This window comes from Blastomyces dermatitidis (genome assembly GCF_000003525.1).
Source record: "Blastomyces dermatitidis ER-3 genomic scaffold supercont1.4, whole genome shotgun sequence".
Taxonomy (NCBI): Eukaryota; Fungi; Ascomycota; class Eurotiomycetes; order Onygenales; family Ajellomycetaceae; genus Blastomyces; species Blastomyces dermatitidis.
The window spans coordinates 2,773,107-2,787,142 of record NW_025544777.1 but is presented as its reverse complement, the minus strand read 5'-3'; the positions used below and the strand labels follow the sequence as shown (position 1 = coordinate 2,787,142).

Below are 14,036 nucleotides of genomic sequence, written 5' to 3'. Positions count from 1 at the left end.
TGGTCCTACCTATTGTATACATGTACATGTACATGTACATACATACGTCTACGTCCACTTACTCGAATAGGATTTCTAATTATGTTAGAATAAATCTCCAATCCCTTTCGTTTCCACTTACTTAATTAATGAATACGGAAGGGGATTCAGCTCTCTCCTCTCGCTCCGCGCGCGGGCATCGGGCTTTTGTATGTAAAACTTACGCAATGATTTCTGTTCATATATTTCCACGGGGAAACAGTTGCTGAGGACTACTGCAGTTTGGCAGTTTGTATTGAGTAATAGATATGTTTTAAATACACACAAAGGAAATTGGAGCTATTAGAACCAACAAAAAAACCGTGCTTAACAGTATACAAAATTTATGTGGAGATTCAAAAAAGAAAAAAAAAAGGAAGGCCGGGGGGGGGGAGAAAGAGGAAAAGCGAGAGTTATGATAGAACAAAACGCGTAAAGACGGAAATGAAGATAGTTTTCTTCCACAAGATTAAGATGACTTGAATAACAACGGTAGAGCTAAGGGGAAGGAGGGACGGAAGAATATAAGGCACAACCATAGAAAAAGGAAAAAAATAAGAATGAAAATGAAAATCGTACACAGTACCTCGCTCAGCAGAGACTTAGCCAACTTAGTCAGGTTCATTATAACTTCCCGTTCCGATCCCGAATAGTGAGGTGAAAACACTTAGATGCCATTCGTTTCACCCCATGAAACAATTCGCCTTCGCAGATCCTACAAGAGCATCTGAGTTCAGTCATTGCTCTGGCTATTCAGGATCCGCAGGATGGCGAGGAACAAGTTGATGATGTCAAGATAGAGGGAGATGGCAGCAGCAATCTCCTCCTCAACATGGTAGTGGCGCATAATTAGCTGGGTATCCACCAGGATATAGGCGCTGAAAATCAACGCTGCCAGCCCACCATACACCAACTCAACTTTTTTGCTCGGGCCCATGAAGGCGGCCATGAAGCCGAACAGGATCAGGAACCAGAGCCCGCCGAAGAGGTATGGTATCCAGCTTGTGAAGTCATACTTGGTCTGGCAGGCGAAGAGTGTCAGGGCGACGAAGATGCCCAGTGTCAGGATGAGGGCCTGGATGACGATGCGGGCATCGTAGAAGGAGGTCACCACGCTGATGGCGTAGGCTTCAAGGAGGGTGAAGCCGCTGAGGAAGATGAGGTTGGTTGGGTAGCTTTTGCGCTTCCAGTAGGTGAGGCCCATGAAGACCAGGGCGCTGACGACTGAGACGAGCATTAGCCAGGAATGTGACTGGATCCAGGTGCGGTAACTGTCGCTGAAGAAGGAGACGGAGCTGAGAATTGTCGTGAAAAGGAGCTGGACGGTTCTGTGGAGGGTTGAGTTTGAGTTATCTTCTCATGAGATACTGATGGCAATGGATGTATCTGCATGGGGTATATGCAGGACATGAATTGCAAATTAGATCGGGGATGTAGCAGAATTGTCGAAGCTTACAAGATAAAGTAGACCTTGCGGATGAACTGCATCCGGATAGGAAGCGTAGCTTCCGCAACAGAGCCGCCAAACTGCGGATCCAGCATCGGGTCAGCAAGCAATGATCTGAACGGGATAGTGTATAAGGCGTTTCTTCAGAATTCAGGTGGAGTTCACATACCTTGAAATCGTCCGGGACGTTATCATCTTCAGAGCGAGCCCCGTCGAGCAGCCCAGACGTTGGATCGGATGTAGCCTGGTATGATGGGGGGGCTTGGGTATATTGGCGCTCATCCAGCGAGTCCCGCTGCGGTGCAGGAGAATACCTTGTGTTTGCTGCCATGGTAGGGTTGTTCGTCAAAGCAGGAGGTAGATTACAGGGTGTATGTTTCGAGGGATAAAAGGAAATGGTGTGATTCGATGTGCGATGGACGCTGAATTAAAACATCGAGAATGGAATAATGATGTCGAATGTCGATCTGGTGATGTCAGACTGGCGCTAAAGAGCCGCAGGAGTCACATGACCAGCGCTAATTCCAGAATACTCGGCGCCAAGAATTTAATATACGAATTATTTTTTTGTCTCTCTGTTGTGTACGGAGTACTCCGTACTGGATATATATATACAGATGTACATACCTAGGCAAATTATATTGATTCTTCAGCTTGTTTGACAACAGTACTTGTCAACTTTTTATAAAAACAGTTATGACAGTTATGGCATTGTTTTGAAGTGGGCTGAGCCAGGTAAGAAGAAACGGAGGTTATGATGGGACATTTCGTTGGGAATATACATATAATTTTGCTTTCTCCGCCACTAAGTGTCATAATCGTCTTTAACTTTCGTAGACAAGAACCATGAGAATAGATTCTAACTTTAAAAGTATGCTTTGCCAGAAGTCTATTGCAGTCAATGACTAACTATAAGGTCTGCTTGATGGTTTCTTGAGATGATGTCTCAGCGTTATTGTCTGATAACAGCAAAGAGATTGAGCTTAGACACGGTCAGCAGCTAACCTGAACCCTGCTCTATCTCTTGAGATTCTAATGAGGGATTCTTGTACTGGTCAATTCGATTTCTGACATTGTTAGGAGCACGTCCTGGCGTTGGGGCCGTTGAATTTCTCGAAGCTGACAGACAGACGCCTTCGCATCAGAAAGACGTATTATTGGCAGGCCGCCCTTCGAGATATTTAGCTTCGAGATAGCGCCGGGGGCCAAAACTAATAAATAAGCATCTTCGGATTTTCTGACTGATCTCCTCAGTGAAACTAGCCTCCCCTTTTCAAAACCTTCACTGCAGGCTGCAGACAATAGCTGCATCGCAAATCAAAGGGGCACAGTTATGTGATTGTAGGAACCGAACCACAGCTGTGGACCGCAGCAGAACCGCTAAACAATCTTTTCCGATGATCAGGGCTGCCCTGGCTCGGGTGCCAGGCCTCTCTCCAAGGGCGCGTCATGGACTGCTCGTCGTCGTCTCCCTAGCCATCGTCCTCGCCCTCGTCCATCAGTTCTCGCTGCCGTTCTGGTACTCCCCGCGCCAGAAAACCCCATCCCGCCATAGTTTCTCCAGCCCGCACCCTATCAACTCACTCATATGGAGGGCCGAGCAGGAGTGGAGGCGGCTGCAGGAGAGCCAGACACTTGACATCAGAGCTGCAGCTAGAGAATACAGACTTCATCGTGGGAGGCACCCTCCACCCGGCTTCGAAGAATGGTTTAGGTATGCAAGGAAGCACGATGCGGTTATCATAGAGGAGTTCTTCGACCAGATTGAACACGACTTGACCCCGTTTTGGGCAATCAAGCCGTCCGAGTTGCGCCAACAGGCTGCCAGCGTCCAGCACCGGGTTGTCGTCCGCGATGGTAAAGCCACACTGGAGGAGCCTGGAAAGCATTTCTGGGCGCCAATCTGGACCAGTCTAATCCAGTCTCTGGAGGAGCATCTCCCCGATGTCGTCGTTCCCTTAAATGTGATGGATGAGTCTAGAATCGTGGTGCCGTTCGAGAAAATAGAGGAATATACATCAAAGGGGCTTGCGACTCGAAATTTCCTAAAACCCACGGATGTGGTACAAGAGTTCACGAAAGTAGCAAAGACTCAGAAGCCCGAACCCCCCTTCGACCCTGCTTATGAGGGACCGGGTTTCAGCCCTTACTGGAAAATAGTGACCCGTGGATGTCCAGCGGATAGCCCAGGACGTACACAATCCCTTTCTCACATCGATTTCTTTAAACCCCCACCACCGCAATACCACAACTATACCTACGAGGGGTATATCGCCAACTTCACTGAGGCCAAAAACCCTTGCAACCGACCCGAACTCCAGGTCCTGCACGGCAACTTTATCGAACCCATTTCCATTTCCACCTCCCAAAAACTCTTCCCCCTCTTCGGCGGCTCCAAACTCCCCGTCAACAACGAAATCCTCCTTCCGGCCGCCGTGTACGTCGCCGAGAAAACCATCTGGTCCGGCGACGAGGAAAGCGGCGGCGCCTGGGAAGGCAAGGAAGACAAGCTCGTCTGGCGCGGGACCGCAACAGGCGGCCGCAACCGCCTGGAGAACTGGCGCGGTTTCCACCGCCACAGATTCGTCTCGATGTTAAATGCCACCACAGTCCGGCTCGCCGAGACGGGTAAAACACCACCGCCCAACTTCGCCCTGCCAGACTACGACCTGTACCACCTCGCCCGGACCGATCGAACCGGTCACATGGCCGACCTCCTCGACACCAGCGCAGACGCCGGCTTCACCGACCTCGTCTGCTTCCCCGGCCAAAAGGGCAACCCCACCTGCCCATACACAGACCCCTATTTCGCCATCGCCTCCCACATTCCCATGGACCAGCAGTACAGGATGAAATACCTCGCCGACATTGACGGCAACTCCTTCAGCGGGCGCTACCGCGGCTTCCTCCTCTCCACATCCCTCCCCATCAAATCCACCCTCTATGAGGAATGGCATGACACGCGCCTGATCCCCTGGGCGCACTTCGTGCCCATGGACTCCACGTATGCGGACATCTACGGCATCATGGAGTACTTTTTGGGCCATGGGGGTGAGCCGGGGAGGGATGAGGTGGCGCGGAAGATTGCGCTGGATGGGAAAGCGTGGGCGGAGAAGGTGCTGCGGAGGGAGGATATGAAGATTTACACGTATCGGTTGCTGTTGGAGTATGCGAGGGTTTGCGATGATCGGAGGGAGAGGTTGGGGTATGTAGGTGATTTGACCAGGAAGAGTACTCTCAGGTTTATATGATCTTATATGGATATGGGAATTTTTTTGGGGACAGTATCTATATGCTATATACTTCTTTGGTTCTTTTTTCTTGGATATATATACACTGCTTGGATGTTATTTATGATTGGGGGATATACCGCTATATATATCTATAGATAGATAGATAACTATAATAATTTACTTTTTCTTCCATCTTCCCAAAAGCCTTGGCTACCTTTCTCAGAAGCGGCCATGCAATGCACTGGCAAGTAAATCATCATGCCCCTCGGTTTTTCCAAGCGGGTTGAGTTCAAGGTACATACGTTCCAGGATACAGATGCTGTCTGATATGAGCAAGATGTTTTCATTCGATGGTATTGAAAGGGGGCTAGCTAGCAAGCATATGCAGTACAAGATGATAGATAACTGAGGGGAAAAAGTAGAAGAAAAAAGAAAAGAAGAAAAGGAAATCTATATCTTGAATAACAAGGAGCCAGGCGGACATGAAAATAACAGACGCGAGAAGCAAGGCAAGAAGAAACAAACCCAGTCTCTAATCCCAACACGCATTGAAGGAATAGAATAAAATCGAAAATAAAAAAAAGAAAAAGCGAAACACGGTTGCTTGCCGTGAAGAAACCAAAAATGATACCAGAAAACTGGAGTGGGGGAGATCTCGCGCCAGGCCGATTAAACACCAAATGCTAACACGAAATTTGTCGCTATGCATATGCTTGAACAAGGAAGAGAAATGGGAGATGGATGGGATATATAGGGGGTAGACCGGGAAGGGCGGGAGGGGGCCAGGGGAGAATGAGGGAGGAGGAGCAAAGGGAAGGGTGCCGAGGAGGATGATACGAGACAAGAGAGGAGAGGAAAAAGAAAAGGGATCTCAGTGTTAACACATCAATCCCGCCCGACCCTATCAGATCCTACTACCTGCGCTTGCTCCCCCTGGTTCTTCAAGCGGACCCTTTTAAATTCCCCTTGCCCGGCCTCTCTCCTTCCCCCTCATTCCCTTCTTCTTCCTCACTCCCTGTATCCTGATCCTGATCCTCATCCTCATCCATCACCAACTCATTATCCGAATCGCTGCCCCCAAACATATCATCATCATAATCCACATCACTATCTACCCAAAAATCCTCCTCATCCATCTTCTCCAAAGCCCCTCCTCCCTTCTTCCCCGCAATCATCGCCATCGTCGACTCGTGCGTCGGCATCACAAAGCCTGCTGGTATATCCGCCTTGCTCCGCTCCACGTCCGCCAGCACTGTCTTCTTATACAACTCCGGGTCCTTGCGGAGCATGATGCCTGCATCGACGTTGGCAGGAGAGGAGACCTCAGCGTCGTCGAGGAGGGAGAGGATGGATATGAGCACGGATTCGACGCGTTGGGCGGGCGACCAGCGTTCGGCGGCGGTTTCGCCGGACATTTCATCGTCGCCTGGGGTATGGAGGATGGAGATGCAGAGGCGGCCGTCTTGGTATATGTTTGGGTGGAAGAGGGGGTGGGTGAATTTGAAGCCTATATATATTTTTTTTTTATTAGAGGGGAGGTTAGCTTTCTTGTAGGAGTGGTTCGTCTCTGGCTCTTATCTGCGGGGTAAGTAATATTTTGATGGTTTTAGGTCGGGATAGGGGCATGTTCAGAATTTTTTTTTTTTTTTTTTTTTTTTTTTTTTTTTTTTTTTTTTTTTTTTTTTTTTTTTTTTTTTTTTTTTTCTTTTGGCAGGTGTCGTCACCTGTGCACTTTGCGACGGAATTCCTTTAGGGCTTTATTAAATATGTTTCGGCGTAACATACCTGGTGGTGAGTAGGGATAGTTTTGCGGGAAGGTCATGGTGGCTTTGAAGTAGCCTCCATAGTATAGGGAGTCCGGGTTCAGGACTATGAGGGCAATATTCCAGTGGAAGATGTCATCGTTGTTGAGCTATAAAATTGCATATTGACTCTATTGTCAGCTTCTGGCATAGTCCTATGTTTTCTATATGTTTCTTTCCCGCAGTAACTGAACGGCGAGGGAGCCGTATTCATGTAATCGGTGAGGTAGGTAGGCAGAAGAAATGCTTGGGGAAAGGGAGCGCCAACCTCGATATGAACCCATTTTTCACTAGCTAGGCTCTTGAACTCGTTCATCAAGATCCTTTGCGCCATTCTTTCTGAATTTGCTTTAGTCTAACGGAGGAACGGCGTGGAACGAATTCGCCGGCGGGAGGGGTATTGGTTGGTGGTATGGTATAGCGAGAGAAAAGTGCCGGGAGAGGAGGTTGCAAAGTGAGCGAGATGCGGATGATGGTTATAGCAGATCGAGAGGGAGGTGAAAAGGAGGCATTATATTTATTTCTCTTATGACTTCTTCTTCTTGTCTTTTAACTACCAAAGAGAGGTTGGAGAAAGTGAGGGCGCTTAGGGAGTAGATGTTGGTCGAGGGAGCCTACGGAAAAGATGATTGGCGAGGAGCAGCAGCTGATGACATCGACCGACCCGCCGCCACACTGCAGGTACATGTACCTCCGCATACAACATTGGCGGGCGCGATACATCAAACATCGCGCCTTTGTTGCTTCGGCTTAACTTACGCCATAGTAATAATAATAATAATAATAATAATAATAATAAATGGCGAGTTTTGTTTTTTGGCAGAAGTTGAAAGAATTGGCGGAGAATGAGATTGTGTGTAGTTACTCAGAGTGACTTTTGGCTTTTGGTCCTTCTTCCCCTTTTTTTGTCTTGTTTTACGGGTAGTTACAGAATTGCCGGCCCATTCCCAATCCACAGGCCGATTTCGTAGTTAGCCTGTAACTAACTAACATAGACGATGTTAGTTATATTTGTTTTTCGAGGAAGCACGTGTATGATGCCGGTCTGAGAGCAATGGAAAGTCAGCGAGAATTGAAATATTCATCCTCATCTCTCCCCCCCCCCCCCCCATTCTGTCCTGTAGATTTCCTTTCTTCCTATGCTATGCTCCAGCAGACAGCCGTTCCCGTGAGTCACATCAATAGAATAGTGGATCGACTAGTTATCCCTGTGGGCTCCTCCTGCAAGCTGCAGTGTTATTATTCTCCGTGATCCGTCGTTGTGGGGGGAAGAAATGGGCGGTGGGATATACAGCGTCAATAGCGGGGGCTCTGGAATACAGTCCGTCACTACGGAGTACTCTACTACTAGCTGCAGTACGCTGCGTAGTTGGAGAAGCATAGCTTGATATCTGTCTGTCCTGTCTGTCTGTCTGTCTGTCTGTCTGTCTGTGTGTTTGTGTTTGTCAATGTGTCTGTGTATCTGTATGGACAGCCAGTGTCGCATACGCTGGCTTACTATAGTTACTGTGTACTGCGTAAGTTCTGTAGCTGCGGCGGGCTTCGGCAGTCTCGGCGGGTCAAATAAATATTTTAATTCTCTGGGCGAAGTTCCCACTTTCCGGAACAAGTCAAATATTGAGTTAGTTAACTATTTAACTTACATAAGTTAAATAACTTCTTATTTACTTATTAACTAACCGCCGCCGACTTTCTTCCCAAGCTCCGGCTACCCTATTATTTACCTCCCCTCCCTCCCGTACTCCGTAGGAAATAGAAAACTCAACCCGAACCAACATTTGTTATTAATAATAATAAATAACCAACCTTGGAACAATTCAATCAGCCTGAGACTATCAACTCTCAACGTCTGTCAGTCGGGGGGTCAGATCTTCTTCCCAGTTCCCGCTTGAACCATTCCTTGCTTTGTCTTTGGGTCTTCCTCTCCCGCCTTGATACTCTCGGGGTTGAAGAAGCTGGTTGGATTGATACCCTCCTCATATATATATATGCCTTATATCCTTCTTTTGCCTCATGAGCTCATTTCTTCCATTTCTCTGCCTCAAAGTTTCTGCCATGTTGATTTCACAGATTGATATCTTGGGAGTCAGCACTAACTATTATTATTCCTCAGTCATGTCTGCTTGGTTAGACTCCATTATTCTTTGATTCATCATTGTTGCTGTTTCCACAGCAAACGCTAGCTCTTCTCGACGTTGTGACATTGTTACTTTTGTCCTTCCTGGCTTTCTTAAATATTCCATAGATTTTTCTTTCTCCTTTCTCCTTTCTCTACCCTTTTTTTTTTTTTTTTTTTTTTTTTATTCCTCTTTTATTTATTAGGGGATTCGATTTTTGATATCCGCTATGCGCCCGGGCTGTGAGGGTCCCGCCTGGGTCGTCGACGACCTTACGCTATGTTTTCAACAAAAGTGAGTTTTTCAAAGATGATCTCCCATTTTGCCGTGTATTGCTTCCTCTTTGCTAACATTCGTGTCCTTACTCAACAGGTTTCTAAAATTAATATTCCCCCTTACGGCATGTGGTTTGTCTCTACTACTGATAGTTACCCACATCTTCCGGCATAATATCCGTCTTCCTTGGCGCCATCGTGGTTACAAACCCATTCCGACCACAGTTGTTGAGCATAATGGTATAATACAAAATGAAGACGAGGGAGAGGATGACGAGGACGCGGAGAGCGATTTGATGCTGCACAAGGCCCTGAGTCGTACAACTCCCGTCAACGTTGTGGAAGACAAACCGCGAGGGAAGGACGTTGTAACGATATTGGAAATTGTGGCGCTTCTCGCGGAACTCGGAGTTTCTGTCAAGAGCCTTGCTACACCTTCGGGAGCCGCAAATGAAATAACTCCAACAATTGGAAGGCTACTCTCCTGGGCCTACATCCTGCTTCTGGTGATTGCTAGGCTGCTCCTCTCCACATCTGAACGCCGTACAATGCCCAAATTATGGAATCACACCGCGGCACTTTATTCGTTCCAATGGTTATGTACCGTCATGGTGTTCCGATCTGTGCTGATCCATCCACCCCCGGATCACATTCGTACTCTGACGAGCATCGACTTCGCCCTCTCCTCCTTCCTCTTCCTCTTAACCCTCACGACCCGTAAGGGAAACAAAACCCTCCACGTTCGGCATGAAGACGGAATTCCCCCACCTCGAGAGCAATTTGCAAGTCTTCTGTCCCTGGCTTCATTCGCATGGCTAGATCCATTGGTCTGGCAAGGTTATCGCAAATCACTGGAGATGCCGGATGTCTGGAATCTGCTCCCAAGCTACCAGGCTGCTGCTGTTCTCGCGGATTTCCGTCAGGCTAAACGGACCTCTGCTCTGGCCTGGAGGCTGCTGCGTTATTTTGATCGTACGCTTCTTCTTCAGGGCGCATGGACCATCTTCTCGGGTTTCTTTTCTTTTTTGCCAACTTGGCTGCTCAAACTCATTTTGGAATACCTTCAAGATCCAGAGATGACCCCCAAGAATACTGTTTGGCTCTACGTCAGCCTTCTGTTTGTCTGCGCAGCCATTCAAGGTGTTGCAGATGGCCAGGCCCTCTGGATCGGCCGCAAGTTGAGTGTGAAGTTGCGCGCAATCATCATCGGCGAGCTCTATGCCAAAGCCTTGCGACGTAAGGCTGGTGCAATTTCGAAAGTCTCGAAAGATGAGGCCAAATCTCAAAAGCAGACGAAAAAGAAGAAGAAACTTTCATTGGCTTGGAATAATAATGAGGCGGACGCTGATACCGAAAGCAGTGAGCAACAACAGAAGGACGATGAACCAGACGAACAAGCCAATATTGGTAAAATTATCAACCTTATGGCGATTGATTCCTTCAAAGTTAGTGAGATCTGCGCATACCTACACTACCTGTGGGCCAGTTTCCCTGTCCAGACCGCGATTGCCATCTTCATCTTATACAAAATCCTGGGCTTTAGTTCTTTGGCTGGTATTGGGGTAATGACTCTGATGTTGCCGCTGAATTTGTATATTGCGTCGCGGTTCCGGATCCTTCAGCACGAAATTCTCGCTGGCACTGATGCTCGTATCCACTCAACAAATGAGGTACTTCAAAACATCCGTATTATCAAGTATTTTGCATGGGAACAACGTTTTGAGGATATCGTCAATGAGAAGCGGAGGGCTGAGTTGAAGAGTCTTCGTCGACGATATATCCTATGGGCCGGTGCTGCCACCGTCTGGTACGGAGCACCAATACTGATCACACTGCTTTCGTTTTTCCTGTACACCGTGGTCGAAGGCAAGAAACTAGTCCCTTCAGTTGCATTCCCTGCCTTATCCACATTTTCGCTCCTCCGCATACCCCTTGACCAATTGGCAGACATGATCGCGCATGTTCAGGAATCCAAAGCCTCCATCGACCGCGTGGAACAGTTCTTGAACGAAGAGGACACCGAAAAATATTCTCAGCTGCGATCGGACGAGCACTCGGAATCGCCACCTAAAATTGCTCTGGAAAATGCCACGCTTTCGTGGGGATCTGCGTCCACACATGCCAAGCCGGGGTCACCACCGGTGCAGGGGGACACCTCTGGAGAATCATTCCGCCTGATAAACATGGATGTTTCGTTCCGCGTCGGGCAACTCAACGTTATTGCCGGACCGACAGGTTCAGGTAAAACGTCGATGCTAATGGCGCTTTTAGGAGAGATGACGCTGCTTGAAGGATCGGTGTTCCTCCCTGGTGGGACGTGTGATCGGGCGGATTTGCGTCCTGACCCGGCCACAGGTCTTACTGATAGCATCGCTTACTGTGCGCAAGAAGCGTGGCTGGTCAATGCCACGATCAAAGAAAATATCCTGTTCGCATCGCCATTTGATCAAGATCGTTATGATGCTGTAATAAAAGCCTGCGGATTGGAGAGAGATTTGGAAATCTTAGATGCTGGTGACCAAACTCTAGTGGGAGAGAAAGGCATAAGTCTTTCTGGCGGACAGAAACAACGGATATCCTTGGCTCGTGGCATGTATAGTAAGGCCCGGCATCTGCTCCTCGACGACTGTCTAAGCGCGGTCGACTCACACACCGCCAAACACATTTTCAGGGAGGCCATTATGGGCCCGTTGATGCAACACCGCACCTGTATCCTTGTCACGCATAATGTCTCGCTGGTCGCGCCCCAGGCGGCATTCCTCGTCGTCCTTGAGAACGGTAGAGTTACAGCGCAAGGAACTCCACAGGAGGTGATTGCTGCCGGAATGCTTGGCGATGATATCCTTCAATCGCGACCTGCTTCCCGCTCGTCAAAGACTTTAACCCACTCTCCATCAAGCGCTCAGGCGGAGAGAACTGAATGGCTGGATAATGAGACAAGCTCTGCGGATGAAACCGTCAGTGGAGCTGTTAATGGAGCTGCCAATGGAGCCGGTGTAAAGGGCAAGAAAAAAACACCAGCGGCCGGCGCCATTCTCGGCGAAGAGAAAGTTGTAGGTAGCGTCAAGCTTTCCACAATTTTCATGTATCTTCGCGCCATGGGTCCATGGTATTTTTGGTTTTTCGCTGTCCTAGCCTTTGGGGCACAACAGGTTGGATCATTAGCCACTAATATCTGGATTCGGGAATGGGCAAATGCGTATCCAGTCAAGAAGGTCGCGTCCAGCGACGTCGGGCACAAAGCTGCCTTAGCTAACGTCGGACTTCCAACGTTTGCCACCGCAAGTATTACCCGCCCCTTCTCGTGGAGAGCACCTGAGATGCAGTACACGGACAAAGACAGCACCTTCCAAGACGATGTAAATCCATACTATTATTTGGGTGTATATGCGGCACTAGCGTTCGGTTATGTCTTAACAATTCTTGCGAGGGAATTGATTCTCTTCGGGGGGTCGCTGCATGCGTCGTGGAGGATTCACAAGCGATTGTTGAAAGCTATGACCCATGCAAAATTTAGGTTCTTTGATTCCACCCCGCTAGGCCGACTGATGAATCGATTCTCTAAGGATCTCCAGGCCGTCGATCAAGAAGTGGCGGCGACTGCGATAGGAATGCTCCACTCTTTAGCCTCCGTCATCCTGATCGTTATCCTTATTTCTGTCATAACCCCCATGTTCCTGATCGCTGCGGTTTTCATTACTGTTATTTACTTCACCCTGGGTGCTATTTATTTGAATTCGTCGCGTGATCTTAAGCGTCTGGAATCTATTCAGAGGAGCCCTCTCTATCAGCAATTCGGGGAGACATTAGCTGGCATTGTCACTATCCGTGCCTACGGAGATGGTGCGCGTTTCATCCATGATAACCACGTCATGATCAATACCTATAACCGGCCGTACCTGTACCTGTGGGCGAGTAATCGATGGCTGGCGTTCCGTGTTGATATAACCGGTGCATTGGTATCGTTCTTCACCGCGGCGGTCATTATCATGAGCGTTGGCAAAATTGATGCTGGTGCGGCCGGTTTGGCCTTGACATATGCGGTCACCTTCACTGAGAATGTCCTCTGGTTAGTACGGCTATATGCGCAGAACCAGCAACACATGAATTCTGTCGAGCGAATTGAGGAGTATATGGAGGTTGAGCAAGAGGCTGAAGCCGTTATTCCTGACCGTCGTCCTCCGAACAACTGGCCAACGCACGGCGCGTTACAGTTCGATAACTATTCTACTCGCTACCGTCCGGATCTCGATCCAGTTTTGAAGAATGTTACTTTCTCAGTGCAGCCTGGCGAACGTGTTGGGATCGTTGGCAGAACAGGCGCTGGGAAGAGTTCGCTTGCACTCGCCCTATTCCGCGGCCTCGAAGCGGAAAGTGGCAGAATCCTCATTGATAATGTCGACATTGGCCTAATTGGCTTGCAGGACCTGCGTGAAGCAATCACCATTGTCCCTCAAGACCCTACCCTTTTCACCGGAACAATCCGTAGCAACCTCGATCCCTTCGGTCTACTCACCGACGACGAAATCTTCACGGCCCTCCGTCGCGTCCATCTAATTGGCGGTCCAACATCCACCTCTGTCTCCGGCTCCAACACGCCAGTAAACCCTTCCAACCCCCTTCTGGACAACAACAGTGACTCCAGCGACCCAGATCTCGCCTCTCGCTTCCGTGACAACAAAAATATATTCTTAAACATCAACTCCCCCATCTCCGAATCCGGCTCGAACCTCTCGCAGGGTCAACGCCAGCTCCTCTGCCTAGCTCGCGCCCTCCTCAAATCGCCCAAAGTGCTCATGATGGACGAAGCAACCGCATCCATAGACTACGCCACCGATGCCAAAATCCAGGATACCCTGCGTGAGCTGAAGGATAACACTATCATCACCATCGCGCATAGGCTGCAGACCATTATCGACTATGATAAGGTGCTTGTGCTGGACCATGGGGAGGTGGTAGAGTATGATGGGCCGTGGCAGCTTATCAATAGGAAGGGAGGCAGCTTCAGAGGCATGTGTGAGAATAGTGGGAATTTTGAGGCGCTAATGGATGGGGCTAGGAAGGCGTGGGAGGCGAAGAGATTGATCGATGATGAGTGAGATTGAGAGCTTTTTTGTTCCTTTTTTTTTTTTTTTCCCCTGTTT

At 48.7% G+C, this 14,036-nt stretch overlaps 4 protein-coding genes across 4 annotated transcripts; 2 read left to right on the top strand and 2 right to left on the bottom strand.

The window, feature by feature from the left end:
• Nucleotides 1–211: 211 nt before the first annotated feature.
• BDCG_04235 (bax Inhibitor family protein) lies at nt 212–2,401 on the bottom strand. Its single transcript, XM_045419899.1, has 3 exons — nt 1,635–2,401; nt 1,475–1,545; nt 212–1,346 (listed from the first exon to the last, which is right to left on the bottom strand). The coding sequence occupies exons 1-3, from the start codon at nt 1,794–1,796 to the stop codon at nt 752–754; spliced, it is 828 nt and encodes a 275-aa protein (XP_045276103.1). The 5' UTR covers nt 1,797–2,401; the 3' UTR covers nt 212–751.
• On the top strand, nt 2,039–4,970 carry BDCG_04234 (capsular associated protein). Its single transcript, XM_045419898.1, has 2 exons — nt 2,039–2,200; nt 2,351–4,970. The coding sequence occupies exon 2, from the start codon at nt 2,863–2,865 to the stop codon at nt 4,714–4,716; it is 1,854 nt and encodes a 617-aa protein (XP_045276102.1). The 5' UTR covers nt 2,039–2,200; nt 2,351–2,862; the 3' UTR covers nt 4,717–4,970.
• Nucleotides 4,971–5,015: 45 nt separating this feature from the next.
• BDCG_04233 (ubiquitin-conjugating enzyme E2 R) lies at nt 5,016–7,293 on the bottom strand. The gene is made up of 3 exons (XM_045419897.1): nt 6,769–7,293; nt 6,484–6,610; nt 5,016–6,205 (listed from the first exon to the last, which is right to left on the bottom strand). The coding sequence occupies exons 1-3, from the start codon at nt 6,832–6,834 to the stop codon at nt 5,640–5,642; spliced, it is 759 nt and encodes a 252-aa protein (XP_045276101.1). The 5' UTR covers nt 6,835–7,293; the 3' UTR covers nt 5,016–5,639.
• Nucleotides 7,294–8,129: 836 nt separating this feature from the next.
• Nucleotides 8,130–14,026, top strand: BDCG_04232 (ATPase). The gene is made up of 2 exons (XM_045419896.1): nt 8,130–8,911; nt 8,990–14,026. Exons 1-2 carry the CDS (start codon nt 8,847–8,849, stop codon nt 13,989–13,991), a joined length of 5,067 nt encoding a protein of 1,688 aa, XP_045276100.1. The 5' UTR covers nt 8,130–8,846; the 3' UTR covers nt 13,992–14,026.
• The last annotated feature ends 10 nt before the right edge of the window (nt 14,027–14,036 follow it).

Bases quoted from the DNA above. Each gene is read 5' to 3' on its own strand.
- BDCG_04234 (XM_045419898.1), top strand. From the start codon at position 2,863: ATGATCAGGGCTGCCCTGGCTCGGGTGCCAGGCCTCTCTCCAAGGGCG.
- BDCG_04233 (XM_045419897.1), bottom strand. From the start codon at position 6,834: ATGGCGCAAAGGATCTTGATGAACGAGTTCAAGAGCCTAGCTAGTGAA. The intron at 6,611-6,768 runs GTTGGCGCTCCC...GCAATTTTATAG, and splicing joins AAAAATGGGTTCATATCGAG to CTCAACAACGATGACATCTT. The intron at 6,206-6,483 runs GTATGTTACGCC...AAATATATATAG, and splicing joins CTATCCCTACTCACCACCAG to GCTTCAAATTCACCCACCCC.
- BDCG_04235 (XM_045419899.1), bottom strand. From the start codon at position 1,796: ATGGCAGCAAACACAAGGTATTCTCCTGCACCGCAGCGGGACTCGCTG. The intron at 1,546-1,634 runs GTATGTGAACTC...CTGGATCCGCAG, and splicing joins ACGTCCCGGACGATTTCAAG to TTTGGCGGCTCTGTTGCGGA. The intron at 1,347-1,474 runs GTAAGCTTCGAC...AACCCTCCACAG, and splicing joins CGCAAGGTCTACTTTATCTT to AACCGTCCAGCTCCTTTTCA.
- BDCG_04232 (XM_045419896.1), top strand. From the start codon at position 8,847: ATGCGCCCGGGCTGTGAGGGTCCCGCCTGGGTCGTCGACGACCTTACG. The intron at 8,912-8,989 runs GTGAGTTTTTCA...CTTACTCAACAG, and splicing joins ACGCTATGTTTTCAACAAAA to GTTTCTAAAATTAATATTCC.